General features: G+C 41.5%; 1 protein-coding gene and 1 pseudogene across 10 annotated transcripts in view; both read right to left on the reverse strand.

Annotated features, from left to right (window-relative positions):
- ZMYM6 (zinc finger MYM-type containing 6) overlaps positions 1–15,393 on the reverse strand; it is a 63,982-nt gene extending 48,589 nt beyond the window's left edge. For 2 of the 10 annotated variants that reach the window (XM_060205845.1, XM_060205840.1), the window contains exons 1-6: positions 15,080–15,146; positions 14,014–14,118; positions 8,548–8,632; positions 2,699–2,948; positions 1,443–1,614; positions 1,152–1,343 (exon numbers count right to left, since the gene is read on the reverse strand). In XM_060205845.1, coding sequence (XP_060061828.1) covers positions 1,152–1,343; positions 1,443–1,614; positions 2,699–2,948; positions 8,548–8,632; positions 14,014–14,118; positions 15,080–15,106 — 831 coding nt within the window. In that variant the 5' untranslated portion in view covers positions 15,107–15,146. Of the gene's footprint in view, positions 1–1,151; positions 1,344–1,442; positions 1,615–2,698; positions 2,949–8,547; positions 8,633–9,653; positions 9,718–14,013; positions 14,692–14,777; positions 15,032–15,057; positions 15,178–15,246 lie in introns of those variants that run through there. The other 8 variants (XM_007538888.3, XM_060205841.1, XM_060205844.1 and 5 more) reach the window with 8 other exon arrangements.
- On the reverse strand, positions 9,054–9,640 carry LOC107523604 (large ribosomal subunit protein uL23-like; annotated as a pseudogene).
- Positions 15,394–16,371: the final 978 nt, after the last annotated feature.

Genomic DNA, 16,371 nt, shown 5'->3' on the forward strand with positions numbered 1-16,371 from the left:
TATTAAACCTGGTACTTTGAAGTCTCAAGCATAAGAAAGTCTTTCTGCATAACTACTATGCTGTCTCCCCCATCCAATAACAACTTCTGAATCATTCCAAGTCATTCAGCAACAATTAACTGACAAAATTTAGTATATTTAGCAGCCAAATTAATTATGGCCTGGGAGGTTGTGTAGGGTAGGCCACTGGATGAGGTTCTAGTTTTTTGTTATTATTATATTTTTCAAGATTTTATTTATTTATTCATGAGAAAGATAGGAGAGAAAGAACCAGACATCACTCTGGTACATGTGCGGCCAGGGATTGAACTCAGGACCTCATGCTTGCGTGTCTAGTGCCTTAGCCAGTGTGCCACCTCCCAGACCACAGAGGTTCCAATTTTTTTTTTTTCCTCCAGGATTATTGCTGGGCTCGGTGCCTGCACCATGAATCCACCGCTCCTGGAGGCCATTTTTCCCCCTTTTTGTTGTCCTTGTTGTTGTAGCCTCATTGTGGTTATTATTATTGCCATTGTTGGTGTTGTTTGTTGTTGGATAGGACAGAAAGAAATGGAGAGAGGAGGGGAAGACAGAGAGGGGGAGAGAAAGATAGACACCTGCAGACCTGCTTCACCGCCTGTGAAGCGACTACCCTGCAGGTGGGAAGCCGGGGGCTCAAACCGGAATCCTTACGCTGGTCCTTGCGCTTTGCGCCACATGCGCTTAACCCACTGCGCCACCGCCCGACCCCCGAGGTTCCAATTTTAATCCCCAAATAAACTCATTGTATTGATTACAATAAAAAGTTCCAAAGTATTCCAATATCTAAGAGAGGAGGGGAAGACATAGAGGGCGGAGAGAAAGACAGACAACTGCAGGACCTGCTTCACCACTTGAGAAGCGACCCCAAAGCAGGTGGGGAGATGGGGGCTCAAACTAGGATCCTAACACCTGTCCTGCACTTCGCGCCATGTGTGCTTAACCCATTGCTACCGCCCAACCCCCAATAAATAGATTTTAAATGATTGTAGTTCACCTATCAATCCTTATAGTATCAGAATCTACTCCAATTTTTTGGAAGGTAAATCACACATTATAATGAGCTCATGGGAAGAGTTGACACATTCTACATTGTTCCCTGTATAGTCAATGCAACAGACTGGTACTCATACCTGTTTATACGCTGTGACACTGGTTGAACTAAAAACTTTCTGAAACTGGGAAGGACCAGAGCTACTATAACAATAGGTCCCACAGTTCTCACAACAGTTCATGGTAAGGTTGTTAGTAGAGTGAAATTTTGAAAAGCAGGCATCACTACAAAGACCGTGCAGAACATTTTGATATTTAACTTCAAATCGAATCTAGGAAAGAAAAACATACAAAACAAACATTAAAAAAAAAAACAAAAAAAAAACCTCTAATCTTTGGACAAAATCCCAATGAAAGTAAATTTAACTTACATCAGCATTCTTCTGACACATACTGCACTTAGCCAAAATATTATTGGTATATATGGTAACAACAGGTTTTTTCTTCATCTCATAAGAAGAAAGGCATGATTGGCTACAGAAATCTTTGCTAGAAGAGCTTTCAAATTGGGTTGTAATCATATCCTTTGGATTTAGAATGTCTCTAAAAATAAATAACAAAGGCAAAATGAAATATATTCTTCATAACTATAATTTCTTCCTCTTTGTAAGCTAAAATAACTATACTTACTAAGGACAGTTATTATATGGCAGAAAATGGCTGGCCCTGGATAAAGCATCTGGAAACCTGGATTTGATGATTAGTTCTGCTATTTATCAGCTGAGTAACAGAATAAGGCAATTATTTGTCTCAATTTCCTTATGTGTAAAGTGGAGTTTAAAACATCTAATTTATAGATATGTTGAGCTTAAGTTTTATTTAAAATATACCCAGCCAGCTGCTTGTAACAAACAAACAGTGAAGTGCTTAAGGAAAAACAGAAGTACTCCAAGTCTTCCAATGAGTATGATAACTTGAAAGATGGACCAGTTAGATGGCTCTGTGATAGAGCACAAATCTTGTATGCAAGGTCCTAGGTTCAACCTCCAGCGCTGCATATGAGGAGGAATAATGCTTTGGTCTCTACCTCTCAAAAAAGTAAGTAAATAAATAATGTAAGGAAATAGCCATTAAAAAGAACTACTAGTACATCAGAGAGATAGCTCAGAAGAGTACGGAATTTGCATACATGAGATGCCAGGTTCAATCCTATCACTTCATATGCCAGAGCTATGAATAATTTCCCTGTACTATTTTAAGAGTGACATTATTTTATTCTATCTTTCAATAATTTTCAAAGTTATGTGTTTTTCCCCCCATAACTATAGCACTGCAGAGCTCTGGCTTATGGTGATATGGGGGACTGAGCCAGGGACTTCAGAGCCTCAGACATAAAAGTCTTTTGAAGAATCATTATGCTATTCCCCCCATCAGTAACAAATAAAGTTAAATAATTGTTGTCAGCAGATACAGGACATGAACATTTCTAAAATTCCTAAAACTGGTTTATTTCTTTGAAACTAAAAGAAAAACTACTTTAGACAATACTTTCTCGATTTTCTCAGTTAGCTAAAAGGTTATTCCCATGGGATTTCCTAAAAAGATTTAAAGAATCAATAACACATTTGAATTAAATTATATATCCATCTTTTAGTGAAGTAAAAAATTGTAATTAAGAATTTCATACTTTAAGCAGTTTGCGCAGGTTCTCTTGGGAAGAGGTGGTTGGTGGACAGGTTTAGAACAGGCAGTCATGCACTGTGTAGAACAAAAGAGCTGAGTAGATCCTGTCTTATGATATGCAGTTTGTCCATTATGAAGAATTTTTTTACAATAAGAACAAAAAAACAGATGGGCTACAGCTGGAACTGAAGGAACCAATATATTTGGGGTGCATGATGCAGCAGAAAAGTGAAATGCTGGGGTCAGCTGTTGGGCTATAAAAACAGAAAATAAGAAATAAATATCAGTTTTAGTATCAGTAAGAATATATATACATTTCCTCTCAGGACTAATGCCGTGAGTCTTGCAGTTCAATCAACATTAATGAGACAATAAATATTCCAAAACAAGGAGTTTCCCGAAAGGCTGAGAAACATAAGAAAAAATGCTCCCAGTCATTGATTGTCAGAGAAATGCAAATAAAGACAACGAGATATCACTTCACTCTTGTGAGAATGCCATACATCAGAAAAGATAGCAGCAACAAAGGCTGGAGAGGTTTTAGGGATAAAGGAACCCTCCTGCGTTGCTGGTGGGAATATAAATTGGTCCAACCCACAGTCTGGAGAACCCTTAGAAGGCTATAAGTGGACCTACCCTATGACCCTGAAATTCCTCTCCTGAGGATATATCCTAAGGATCCCATCCAACATACCCATCCAAAAAGATTTGTGTATGCCTATGTTCACAGCAGCACAATCTGTAATAGCCAAAACCTGGAAGCAATCCAGGTGTGTCCAACAACAGATGAGTAGCTAAATTGTGGTATATATACACAATGGAATACTACTCAGCTATTAAAAATGTTATTTCAGGAGTCGGGCAGTTAAGCGTAGGTGGCATAAAGCACAAAGTGGAAAGACCGGCATAAGAATCCCAGTTCAAGCCCCCGGCCCCCCACCTACAGGGCAGTCACTTCACAAGCGGTGAAGTAGGTCTGTAGGTGTTTATCTTTCTCTCCCCGTCTTCCCCTTTTCTCTCCATTTCTTTCTGTCCTATTTAACAACGGCGACATCAATAACAACAACAATAATTACAACAAGAGCAACAAAAGAGAAAATAAATATTTAAAAAAAATTTCTTTTTAAATTGTGATTTCAGGGAGTCGGGCTGTAGCGCACCGGGCTAAGCGCAGGTGGCGCAAAGCACAAGGACCGGCATAAGGATCCCGGTTCGAACCCCGGCTCCCCACCTGCAAGGGAGTCCCTTCACAGGCAGTGAAGCAGGTCTGCAGGTGTCTATCTTTCTCTCCTCCTCTCTGTCTTCCCCTCCCTCTCTCCATTTCTCTCTGTCCTATCCAACAACGACAACAACAATAATAACTACAACAATAAAACAAGGGCAACAAAAGGGAATAAATAAAATTTTAAAAAATTAAAAAAAGAAAAAAATTGTGATTTCAGCAACCAATAGCACAGCTATATATAAGATACTGGGTACTGTACAGCAAACCCTAACAAAAGGACTTTTCAAAGTTAACCCAATTACCAAATAATGTGATGATAACATTAACTATCGATTGTCTTTTTGAACCCTAATACAGCAGGAACCTCACATCTCCACTATAGAGCCTCTACTTCCCCCAGTCCTGGAACCATTGGATAATGCCCACTTTCCCGTATGCCTCTCCCAATCCATATCAAATAATATTGCATCTGCAGATCACAACCTAACCAACACAACGATTGCCACCTCAACATGCTTCACTTCAGACTGTGTCCAGAGACTTCACATGTGGAATGACAACCCTTCAACTTCATTACTCGGGTGAGATCTTTCCTTTCATAGTATACTCTAATTTCATCGCAGGTGGTTCACTTTCTAACAAAGTCCCAAAACCTAGATATACACCAGTTTCTGTGAGAGAGAGCATATGTTCACACATATCCGTAAACTACTGCAAAATATATACCTGAAAGCAGAAGTACACTAGAGTTTGCAGTGAGTACCTCCCTAACACTTCCTCTCCACTTTTCCAAGCTTTGGGTCCATGATTGCTCAACAATTTATTTGGCTTCGTATGTTAACTCTCTTTTCAGTCACCAGGTTCCAGATGTCATCAGGATGCCGGCCAGGCTTCCCTAGACTGAAGACCCCACTAATGTGTCCTGGAGCTCAGCTTCCCCAGAGACCCACCCTACTAGGGAAAGAGAGAGGCAGACTGGGAGTATGGACCGACCAGTCAACGCACATGTTCGGCGGGGAAGCAATTCCAGAAGCCAGACCTTCTACCTTCTGCAACCCACAATGACCCTGGGTCCATGCTACCAGAGGGATAGAGAATGGGAAAGCTATCAGGGGAGGGGGTGGGAAATGGAGATTGGGTGGTGGGAATTGTGTGGAATTGTACCCCTCCTACCCTATGGTTTTGTTAATTAATCCTTTCTTAAATAAAATTTTTTTTTAAATTGTGATTTCACAATTTTCAGCCCATCTTGGATGCAACTTGAAGAAATCATGTTAAGTGAAATAAGTCAGAAACAGAAGAATGATCTCACTCACAGGCAGAAGGTGAAAACAAAATCATACGAGAAAACACTAAGCAGAACTTGGGCTGGAGTTGGTGTATTACACCAAAGCAAAAGACTCTAGGATGGGTGGAAGGGAGAGTTCAGGTCTTGTAATGGCAGAGGACCTAGTGGGGGTTGTACTGTTATGTGGAAAACTGAGAAATGTTATGCATGTACAAATTATTGTATTTACTGGCGAATGTAAAACATTAATCCCCCAATAAAAATTAAAAAAATAAAAAGGAAACAAAACAAAAAAAAAAGAAAAGAAAGAAAACACTAAGCAGAACTTGGGCTGGAGTTGGTGTATTGCACCAAAGTAAAAGACTCTGGGATAGGTGAGATGAGAGTTCAAGTCCGGGAACAGGATGACAGAGGACCTAGTGGGGGTTGTATTGTTATGTGGAAAACTGGGAAATGTTGTGCATGTACAAACTATGTGTTTGCTATCCACTGAAAAGCATTAATCCCCCAATAAAGAAATAAAAATAAAAAATACCAGGGGCAGGGGCATAATGGTTATGCAAACAGACTCTCATGCCTGAGGATACATTGTCCCAGGTTCAATCCCACATATGATCATAAACCAAAGCTGAACAGTGCTCTGGTAAAAAAAAAAAAAAATTTATAATATAGGAAGACTTCCAGAGGCGGAGCTACGAGCAGCAGCAGATCGCTTTCTCTCCTCTCCTCTCCCGGATCAACTAGGAATACCAAAGGAGACCACCCGGACCGAAACAAGACAGGACTAGAATGACCACAGGAACCCACTAAATCACCGGTGAGTACAAACACGTGTGGCTGGTGACAGAGAGGAGAGAGGAGCCTAAGGAGAGATTAACTGACTGCTAACAGTCCAGCAGTTTAACAGTTGAGACACCACCTCCAGTTTGCTCCACCAACAAGGGGACAGCTGAAGGGAGGAAAGGACTCCCCAGAGATTCACCAAGTGCAACTCTGAGTCTCCACTGATACTGCCCTCAGAACCTGGAGTAGCGACAGGGAGGGACATCAGGGGACAGAAATCTAACCAGGAAACTCAGGAGAAGACCTATACCTTGGTGGCATAGTTGAGGGACTGTGAAAGTCTCTTTACATAACCACTGGATTGTCTCTGCCACACCCTGCTTTATCTCTTGGTCAGGAGTCATTGATTAAGCTAAGAAGCCTATTGATAGTTTAAAAGCCCTCAGGCTCCCATAGCCTACAGGGAAGAAAAAAAAAGAGGCTTTTAAACCACTGAGCTCCAACTCAGGGACTAAAATACTATTGAAACAACTGTTAACTTCCACCACTGTGAACCCTTTAATTAACTTACTTAGACACAAGTCAATCCAGGCAACAGTGATCAGTAATTTGAAAAGTACTGAGAAAGGAAACTCATAACATAATATATAAAATGGTTAAAACAACAAGAAGAAATATTGGAGAAACTAACCAGGACAACAGTCCAGCTAAAAGTCCCCCAGAGGGTGAAGCACAAAATAACGAGTTCAACATCCAAACATTAGCTAAGGAAATAATAATAGGAGTGAGTAAAGAATTTGAAAAAATTGTAATCAGAAATGCAGGAACAACAAATGAGAATATGGAAGAAAATACTAATTATCTAATGGTTATTAGAGAGCTGAAAGCTGACATCGCTGAGCTAAGAAGGCAACTAGCTGAACAAGCTAAAACAGTATCAGAACAGGGCAACAAAATAGATGAACTCCAGAAAACAGTAGAGGGCAGAGAGAATAGAATCAATAATGAGGCTGAAGACAGAATTAGCAAGATTGAGGATGAATTAGAGACAACTAAAAAAGAAGTAAGAGATCTCAAAAAGAGATTAAGAGATGCTAAAAACAACAACAGAGTCCTATGGGATGACTTCAAAAGAAACAATATACGCATTCTTGGCTTACCAGAGGAAGAAAGAGAAGGAGAGGAAGAAAGCATTCTCCAGGCCATAATAGCTGAAAACTTCTCTAGTCTAGACAACACCAAAGACATAAAGATTCAAGAAGCCCAGAGGGTCCCAAACAGAACCTGAAATGGAATTGGCGTATTGCACTAAAGTAAAAGACTCTGGGGTGGGGGGTAGGGAGAATACAGGTCCATGAAGGATGATAAACGACATAGTGGGGGTTGTATTGCTAAATGGGAAACTGGGGAATGTTATGCATGTACAAACTATTGTATTTACTGTTGAATGTAAAACATTAATTCCCCAATAAAGAAATAAATTTTTAAAAAAGTACATTTCAAATTATAACCCATATGAAATATATTTATTTGTGTATGAACATTTTACTATCATTTTAAAACTAAAACAGCAGCTTCATGAAATAATATATCTTTACAATATGCATCATACTTTTATACAATCTTAATTTCTTATTATTTTATTTATTAGATACAGACAGCCTAAAATCAAGAGAGAAGTGAGATAGAGGGAGAAAGACAGACACTGCAACCCTGCTCCACCCCTTGTAAAGTTTACCATCTGCAAGTGTCGGTTGGGGACTTGAACTCTGACCCTTACATACTGTAACATCATATGCACCACCACCTGGCCCCTCAATTTATTTTTCTTTTCTTTTTTTTTTTTCTTTTTTACAACACTTCTGAGCTCTGGGTTATAGTGGTCAGGGATTGAACCTGGGATCTCAGAGTCTCAGGTATTTGCACAGCCATTGTAAGGTCTCCATAGCCCTAAATTTCACTTTCAAAGCATCCCCAAGACCAGTTACTCAGTTTGAGAAGCACTACTTTACTTAAGGAAACAAAAATACTTGCATGAAGGAGTACTTTACTTCAATTCTACTACTCAAAACATAATCTATGTTAACTGGTGGTCCAGGAGGTGGTGCAGTGATAAAGCTTTGGACTCTCAAGCATGAGGTCCTGAGTTCGATCCCCAGCAGCACATGTGCCAGAGTGATTTCTGGTTCTTTCTCTCTACTCCTATCTTTCTCATAAATAAATAAAATCATATACATATATATGTTAATTGTACTTAACTTACATAGTTGTATTTTTTGGCCTCCAGGGTTATCACTGGGGCTCAGGGTTATCGTTGGGGCTCAGTGCTTGCATGGATTTTTTTTTTTTCTTCATTTTATTGGATAGGACAGAGAGAAATTGAGAGAAAGACACTTAGAGACCTGCTTCACCACTTGTGAAGCAAACGCCCCCACAGGTAGGGAGCTGGAGACTCCAACTGGGATCCTTACACTGGTCCTTGAACTTTGTACTACATGCACTTAACCTGGTGCATCACCGCCTGACCCCCACTTACATAGTTCTATTTCTTACTTACTAATAGGGCTCTCACTGACTGAAAACACAGCATTAATTTTCAGTTCACTTTCTTCAGTCTTTGGTTTTTGGGCTTGTTCATATTCCTAGAAGAAAAAAAAAAAGAGAACTGATGAGTGTAGTGAGCTAAAAATTTAAGCAAAAAGAATTCCGTCAGGGGTCGGATGGTACCACAGCAGGTTAAGCGCATATGGTGCGAAGTGCAAAGCCCCGTGTAAGGATTCCAGTTGGAGCCCCAGGCTCCCCACCTTCAAGGAAGTCGCATCACAGGCAGTGAAGCAGGTCTGCAGGTCTTTCTCTCCCCCTCTCTGCCTTCCCCTCCTCTCTCCATCCTATCCAACAATAATAACATCAATAATAATAACAATAATAACAAGGCCAACAAAAATGGGGAAAAAATGGCCTCCAGGAGCAGTGGATTTGGAGTGCCAGCACCAAGCCCCAGCAATAACCCTGGAGGAAAAAAAAAAAAAAACTGTCATTTTCATCTTTCCAATATTCTTTTTTTTTTTTAATATATACAGTGAAAAGTTATATTTAGAATTAGGCAGCTGGACTCAGTTTAGATGATCCCAATTTTGTTGGCAACATCCAAGGCATCGTAGTCAGAAGCCAATTGAACATATGCCTCCTTCTCTCCCAAGTCTGATCAGAGTGTTGACCTTAGCCACATCAGCGTCATAGAGTTTCTTTACAGCCTATTTTATCTGGTGCTTATTGGCCTTGATATCCACAATGAAAACAAGTGTGTTATTGTCTTCTATCTTCTTCATGGCCAATTCCGTGGTCAGGGGGAACCTAATGATGGCATAGTGGTCAAGCTTGTTTCTCCTGGGGGCGCTCTTCTGAGGATACTTGGGCTGTCTTCGGAGCGACAGTGTCTTGGGCCCCAACAGAAGGTAGGTGACATGCGGATCTTCTTTTTCTTATGACTGTGGACACCTTTCAGCACTGCTTTCTTTGCCTTCAAAGCTTTGGCTTTAGATTCAGCTTTGGGAGCGGTAGGGGCTTCCTTCTTTGCTTTCGGTGCCATCTTCGTAGAAAGGCATCTTCCCAATATTCTAATCACAATCACCTTCAAAAACACCTCAAAAGTCAAAAACTTACCTTCTATACCCCAAAAAGAATTTCTGTTAGGGGAAGATGACTTGAGGGCTCTGAATCCCAATTTCACAGGACCCAGAAAGAAAAGAGGAAAAAAGGAAAGACATTCAGTAGTAGTAGTAGGTGTCGCTTTGACTTAAAATGGAAGAAAAGGAAGGACCACAAAAAAATATTAGACAGACAGACACACACACACACACATGCGCACACACACACACACACACACACACACACACACAGAAATAATAGTCAGCCCATGTCTGTGACCTTGGGAGTATCACTGTAGTTTACAATGGAGGGAATGGAGACACAGAACTCTCATGGCGGGAATGGTGTGGAATTTTGTAAATCACTAATTAAAAATTTTAAACAGTAGCACAATGGGTTAAGTGCACATAAAGCAGAACTCAAGGACCTGCGTAAGGATCCCAGTTTGAGCCCCCAGCTCCCCACCGGCAGGGGGGCTCACTTCACAAGCAGTGAAGCAGGTCTGCAGGTGTCTGTCTGTCTCCCCTCCTCTCTCGATTTCTCTCTGTCCTATCCAACAACATCAAGGGCAACAAAATGGAAAAAAATGGCCTCCAGGAGCAGTGGATTCATAGTGCAGGCACCAAGCCCCACCAATAACCCTGGGGGCAAAGTAATAATATAGGGAGGTGGGGGTGGAAATAAGAAGATGGCTCAGATTCTTACATGCATGAGACCCTAGGTTCAATCCCCAGCACCACATATATAATGCAGTGATTTATCAGGTTCAATTAAAAAAAAATGGCCACCAGAAACAGTGAAGATATCATGTAGGCACCAAACCCCAGCAATAACTTTCGCCAAAAAAAAAAAAAAAAATAGAGCAGGGTTAGATAGCTTAATAGTTATGCAAAGAGATTCTCGGGACCAGGTGGTGGTGAACCTGGTTGAGTGCACATGTTACAATGTGCAAGAGCCTGGGTTCAAGGCCCCAGGTCCCCACCTGCAGGGGGGAAACTTCACAAGTGGTGAAGCAGTGCTGCAGATGTCTCTCTCTCTCCCTCTCTATCTCCCCCTTCCTCTCAATTCCTGGCTGTCTCTATCCAATAAATAAATAAAGATAATTTAAAAAAATAAAAAAGAGGGACCAGGTGGTGGCACACCTGATTGAGCGCATATGTTACAGTGCTTAAGGACCTGAGTTTGAGCCCCCGGTCCCCACCTGCAGGGAAAAAGCTTTGCAAATGGCGAAGCAGTACTGCAGGTGTCTCTCTTTCTCTCTCCCTCTCAATCTCCCCAACCGTCTCCATTTCTGGCTGTAGCTATCCAATAAATAAACATAATTTAAAAAAATTTAAAAAATAAAAAAGATCAATGTTTCCTTTATATAAATAAAAAATGTTAAAAACTGTAAAGAATAGTACAATTATCACTGATATAACTCCATAGAGAAAATAAGTTGTTTTTTTTTATTATTTCAAAAAATAAATAAATAAAAGAGAGACTCTCATGCCTGAGACTACCAAGTTCCTGGTTCAATGCCCTACACCACCATAATCCAGAGCTAATTGGTGTTCTGGTAAAATAAATAAAGTAATATAAAAGATTTAATGAATTTCCCCCTTTTTCGTGGTATTGTAACACTGGGGTCTATCCCCACCTCGTGGGGAGGGCAGGGTGGGGAGTAAGTTTAGTAATGTATTTTTCTCTATATATCATATCATGTAAGTTAATTTCTCTTTTTTTACATCTTTGTTTTGTTAAGATGTATTTATTTATTATTGGATAGATACAGAGATAAACTGAGAGGGGAGAGGGAGATAGAGAGGAAGAGAGGCAGAGATACACCTGCAGCTCTACTTCACCGTTCTGGAAGCTTTCCGTCCTGCAGGTGGGGAGCAGGGGCTTGAATGCAATTCCTTGTGCACTATTATAGTGTGAGCGCTTAACTAGGTGCACCACCACCTGGCCCGTAAATTAGTATTTCTAATGTTACCCATTATTGTGACATGATATATACTACATATTAACATATTAAAACCACTTGTTAGATTGCTACCATTTTCATTATTTTTTGTTCTACATCTAACTTTGCAGTTCTTCAAAAGAACTATGCATCTTTTCAACTTAAGTGTCCTTTTATATATATATATTATTATTATTGCTGTAATTATTATTGTTTATTGATGTTGTTGTTGGATAGGACAGAGAGAAATGGGGAAGATAGAGGGGGAAGAGAAAGACAGACACCTGCAGACCTGTTTCACCACCTGTGAAGTGACTCCCCTGCAGGTGGGGAGCCGGGGGCTTGAACCTGGATCCTTAGTCGATCCATGCGCTTAGCACCATCTGCACTTAACCCACTGCACTACCACCCGACTCCCCTTAAGTGTTCTTTTTTTTTTTGCCTCCAGGGTTATCACTGGGGCTCAGTGCCTGCACTATGAATCCACTGCTCCTGCAGCCATTTTTTCGATTTTATTTATTTTTTGGATAAGACAGAAAGAAACTGGGGGGGAGGCAGAGAGGGAGAGAGAAAGATAAACACCTGTAGACATGATTAACCGCTTGTGAAGTGACCCCCCTGCAGGTGAGGAGCTGAGGCTTGAATCAAGAACCTAGAACAGGTCCTTGTGCTTCATACTATGTGTGCTTAACCAGGCCTGTGTGCCATCACCAGGCCTCTGAAAATTCTATTATTTATTTATTCATTATTGGACAGCGACAGAGAGAAATTGGGGGGGGGGGGCAGATATATATATATAGACATAGAGTGACACCTGCAGGCCTACTTCACCACTCATGAAGCTTTCCCTCTGCAGGTGGGTTCTGGTGCACTGTAATGTGAGCACCTAACCAGGTGTGCCACCACCTGGCCCCCATCAAGAGTCATTCCACAAGCAGATTATTCTGTCTAGAATATTGTCCTTGGCTCAGTAGGTGGCACAATGGATAAAGCATTGGACTTTCAAACATGAGGCCCCAACTTCAATCCAAGGAATTGCTAGTGCCAGTTATGTTCTGGCTCTTTTTCTCACTAATAAATAAGGCTTATTGCACCAAAGTAAAAGACTCTGGGGTGGGTGGGGTGGAGAGAATACAGGTCCAAGAAGGATGACAGAGGACCTGGTGGGGGTTGTATTGTTATATGGGAAACTGGGGAATGTTATGCATGTACAAACTATTGTATTTACTGTTGAATGTAAAACATTAATTCCCCAATAAAGAAATTAAAAATAAATAAATAAATAAAAAGGTAAAAATAAATAAATAAGGCTTTAAATAATAAAGATGTAAAGAGAATATATTTCTTGGGGGTTGGGCAGTAGTGCAGTAGGTTAAGCGCAGGTGGTGCAAAATGCAAGGATCAGTGCAAGGATCCCAGTTCCAGCCCCTGGCTCCCCATCTGCAGGGGAGTCGCTTCACAGGCACTGAAGCAGGTCTGCAGGTGTCTATCTTTCTCTTCCCATCTCCCCTCCTCTCTCCATTTCTCTCTGTCCTATCCAACAACAATGACATCAATAACAATAACTACAACAATAAAACAAGCACAACAAAAAGGAGTAAGTAAATACTAAAAAAAAGTAATTAAAAAAAAAATAAAAAAAGCTTTCAAAAAGAATATTTATTTTGTGAGTCAGGAGATGGCACAGTGATAAGGCATTGGACTCTTAGGTATGAGGCCTGAATTCAATCCCCAGCATCCCATGTACCAGAGTAATGCTCCAGTTCTCCCTCTCTCCTCTCCCTCTCTCTTTTTTTTAAATCTTTTTATTTGTTGGATGGAGAGAGGCAGAAATTGAGAGGGGTGGTCCAGGAGGTGGCGCATTGGACTCTCAACCATGAGGTCCCGAGTTCGGTCCCCAGCAGCACATGTACCAGAGTGGTATCTGGTTCTTTCTCTCCTCCTATCTCTTTCATAAATAAATAAATAAAGTCTTTTAAAAAAAAAAAGAAAAAGAAAATAAATTGAGAGAGAAGGGGGCATAAAGTAGACCATAATATAACAGAATAGAAGGAAACTACTATCAGATGTAAGAGATTTTTTTTTTTCAAAGTGGAAAAATGTTAATATAGGGTCCAGGAAAATAACACAAGACTCATGTCTGAGGCTCTGAGGACCCAGATCCAATAAACCAAAACTTAGCAGTGATCTGGTGGCGGGAAAAAAATAAGTAATACTTACCTTTTATAGAAAGAAATACAACTAGCAAGATTTTTTTTCTTTTTCATTGAAAGAGCAGAGGAACTTATTTACTCATCTAATTGGCAGCAAGAGGGCTGGAGATCTACTTGTGCACTTTTAATTTGCAAGCCAGAAGCTTTCTGACTATAAATTTGAACTCACCAGATATAAAAGGAATTTCAAAAGTGTAAATAAAGATGAAATGCTTACTTGAGCATTGTCAGGCTCTTCTTTTATTTTGTCCAGAAGCCCCAGTTGTGGTGCCACTGCCTTGCCACATTCACCATCCATAGTTTCTTTCATGACAATGTTTTTCTATAGAGAAAGTCCCCAGTTTAAAAATAAGTGATTTCTTCCTGGTAATGAAAAGTTGAACTCCTAAAACAGGATGTAAGTCATTGGTACTCAGGCTTCTTCTTTCCTTCCCCCACCCCTTAATAAAGTTGTGTTTTGTTTTGTTTTTTTAATATTTTGTGTCGAGCACAGGTCTTTTGGGATGAACTTTTGAAAAACAACTTTTCTGGGGTCACTCCTAAAACTAGTTTCCCTTCTTCCTGCCTTCTGCTCCTTTAGTAGCTACTTTCTCGTAAGAAAACAATTAAGTCCACTGCCCCTAATATCTTTAAAGACAAGCGCTCTGGCCTTTAAGTCGTTCAAAGTTACTGAGGGAATCAGAGTAGGAGGTCAAGATGAGAGAGGTAAATGCCACGCTCTCAGGAGGGCTCAGAAGTCATTTCTGACTCCATCACAATGCGAACTGGAGGCCTAACTCAGCTCTATTGATCCAAGTGGCGCACACCAAGCTCTCCATCCATATCTCTAACATCCTTTACCAGAGGCTCCCCCACGTGGATCATCTCAAGGTGTCTAAGTGCGACCCACAGGAACACCTGCCACTTACAGTGGACCACCTGCACCTTTCAAGGTCTCTGGGAACCTTGCCCAGGAATGAGCTGCTCTGTGCTCAGCTTCACCTTCGCCTTCCTTGGAAAAGAAGAAACTCCCGCAGCTATTGAACCGGTTTCCCTTCCCCTAACGGAAAACGAGCCGGGAAGTAGGCAAAACCTGAAACACAAAGGCAACTCCCCCAAAGCTGTCCTCCAAAGTGTCCAGCTGGGAAGGGGAACAGGACAGCAGCTTTAAAAGCCTGTGCGGACCAATACAACTCGGGTCCACTTGCCACAGTTGTAAGAACCTAAGGCTGCTTCTCTCTCCCTCGAAGTCTCGTTCTCGCTGCGAAATTCTCGTCCCCACCGATAATTCCCACGCCCGTCACCGAGCACAAACGCGCCGGCGGCAACATTCAATTGGACGGACGCAAGGCGACCCTGCAGCGGAAAGTCCCGAGCTCCACCGCTGCTACCTCCAAGCGCCGCCCCTGCCCTGGCGCCCGCCTCCTCACGTGGCGTGGACCCCAAGCTCCTGCTGCCAGCGGCGCTCTACCTGCTCGCCCCCAGCTCCCGGGGGAGCACTGGCGGCGACCGGGACAAAAAGACAAGGCCTCTGGCCCAGGACCACGATTATTTTCTTACACTCCTGACCCTTCCCATAGCAAAAAAGACCCAGTCAACTGCGCGTGCGCAGCCCTTGTCTCCGCCTCCTTCTCCCATCATGCTCCAAGAATGGAGCAACTGGATCTTCCCAGCATTCCTCTCTCCGTAGTTATGGTTGACTTCTTAAAGAGATGGAGAGTTGGTTATGAAAAAGAAGTGCCTGTAGCACGGGGGAATTCTGAGGGGGCTAGTTACCTGGTGTTGTAAATGCCATTCTTTAATTCTAATATCCAGGAAGGTACCATGATAACATCATATAATAGTAGTAAAGTGAATTTGTCCAAAGTCGAGTTTTGGGTGTTTTTTTTTCAACATTTTATGGAAATCCAACCATGATTTGAATTTATCATTCACTCATTTCTACTCCTGTATAGTATTCTCTGTTTAATACTATACTGCAGTTGTCTGGGAGGCGGCAGTGGTAAAGCTCTGGACTGACAAGCATGAGGTCCCAAGTTTGACCCCAGCAGCACCTGTGCCAGAGTGATGTCTGGTTCTTTCTCTCTCGTCTTATCTTTCTCATAAATAAATAAGTGGAAAATATTTTTAAAAAATAATAAAATAAAAATATTACTGCAAAAGAGGTCAAGTAGCGGTTCACTAAGTAGAGCCCACAAGGCACCATACAAGAGGACAAGGATTCAAAACCGTACCTTCAGGGCTTGCTGGCCCTGTACTACAGGTGTCTCTCCTCTTCCTATCTAACCCTCTATTAAAAAAAAAAACAGGGAGTCGGGCGGTAGCACAGCAGATTGAATGAACATGGCACAAAGCGCAAGGACCAGCATAAGGATCCTGGTTAGAACCCCCGGCTCCCCACCTGCAGGGGAGTCGCTTCACAGGCGGTGAAGCAGGTCTGCAGGTGTCTATCCTTCTCTCCCCCCTGTTTTCCCCTCCTCGCTCCATTTCTATCTGTCCTATCCAATAACAGCGACATCAATAACAACAATAATAACTACAACACGGGCAACAAAAGGGAATAAATAAATATTGTTTTTAAAAAGGTGGTTCGGGA

The sequence above is a fragment of the Erinaceus europaeus genome, chromosome 13 (genome assembly GCF_950295315.1).
Source record: "Erinaceus europaeus chromosome 13, mEriEur2.1, whole genome shotgun sequence".
NCBI classification, from domain to species: domain Eukaryota; kingdom Metazoa; phylum Chordata; class Mammalia; order Eulipotyphla; family Erinaceidae; genus Erinaceus; species Erinaceus europaeus.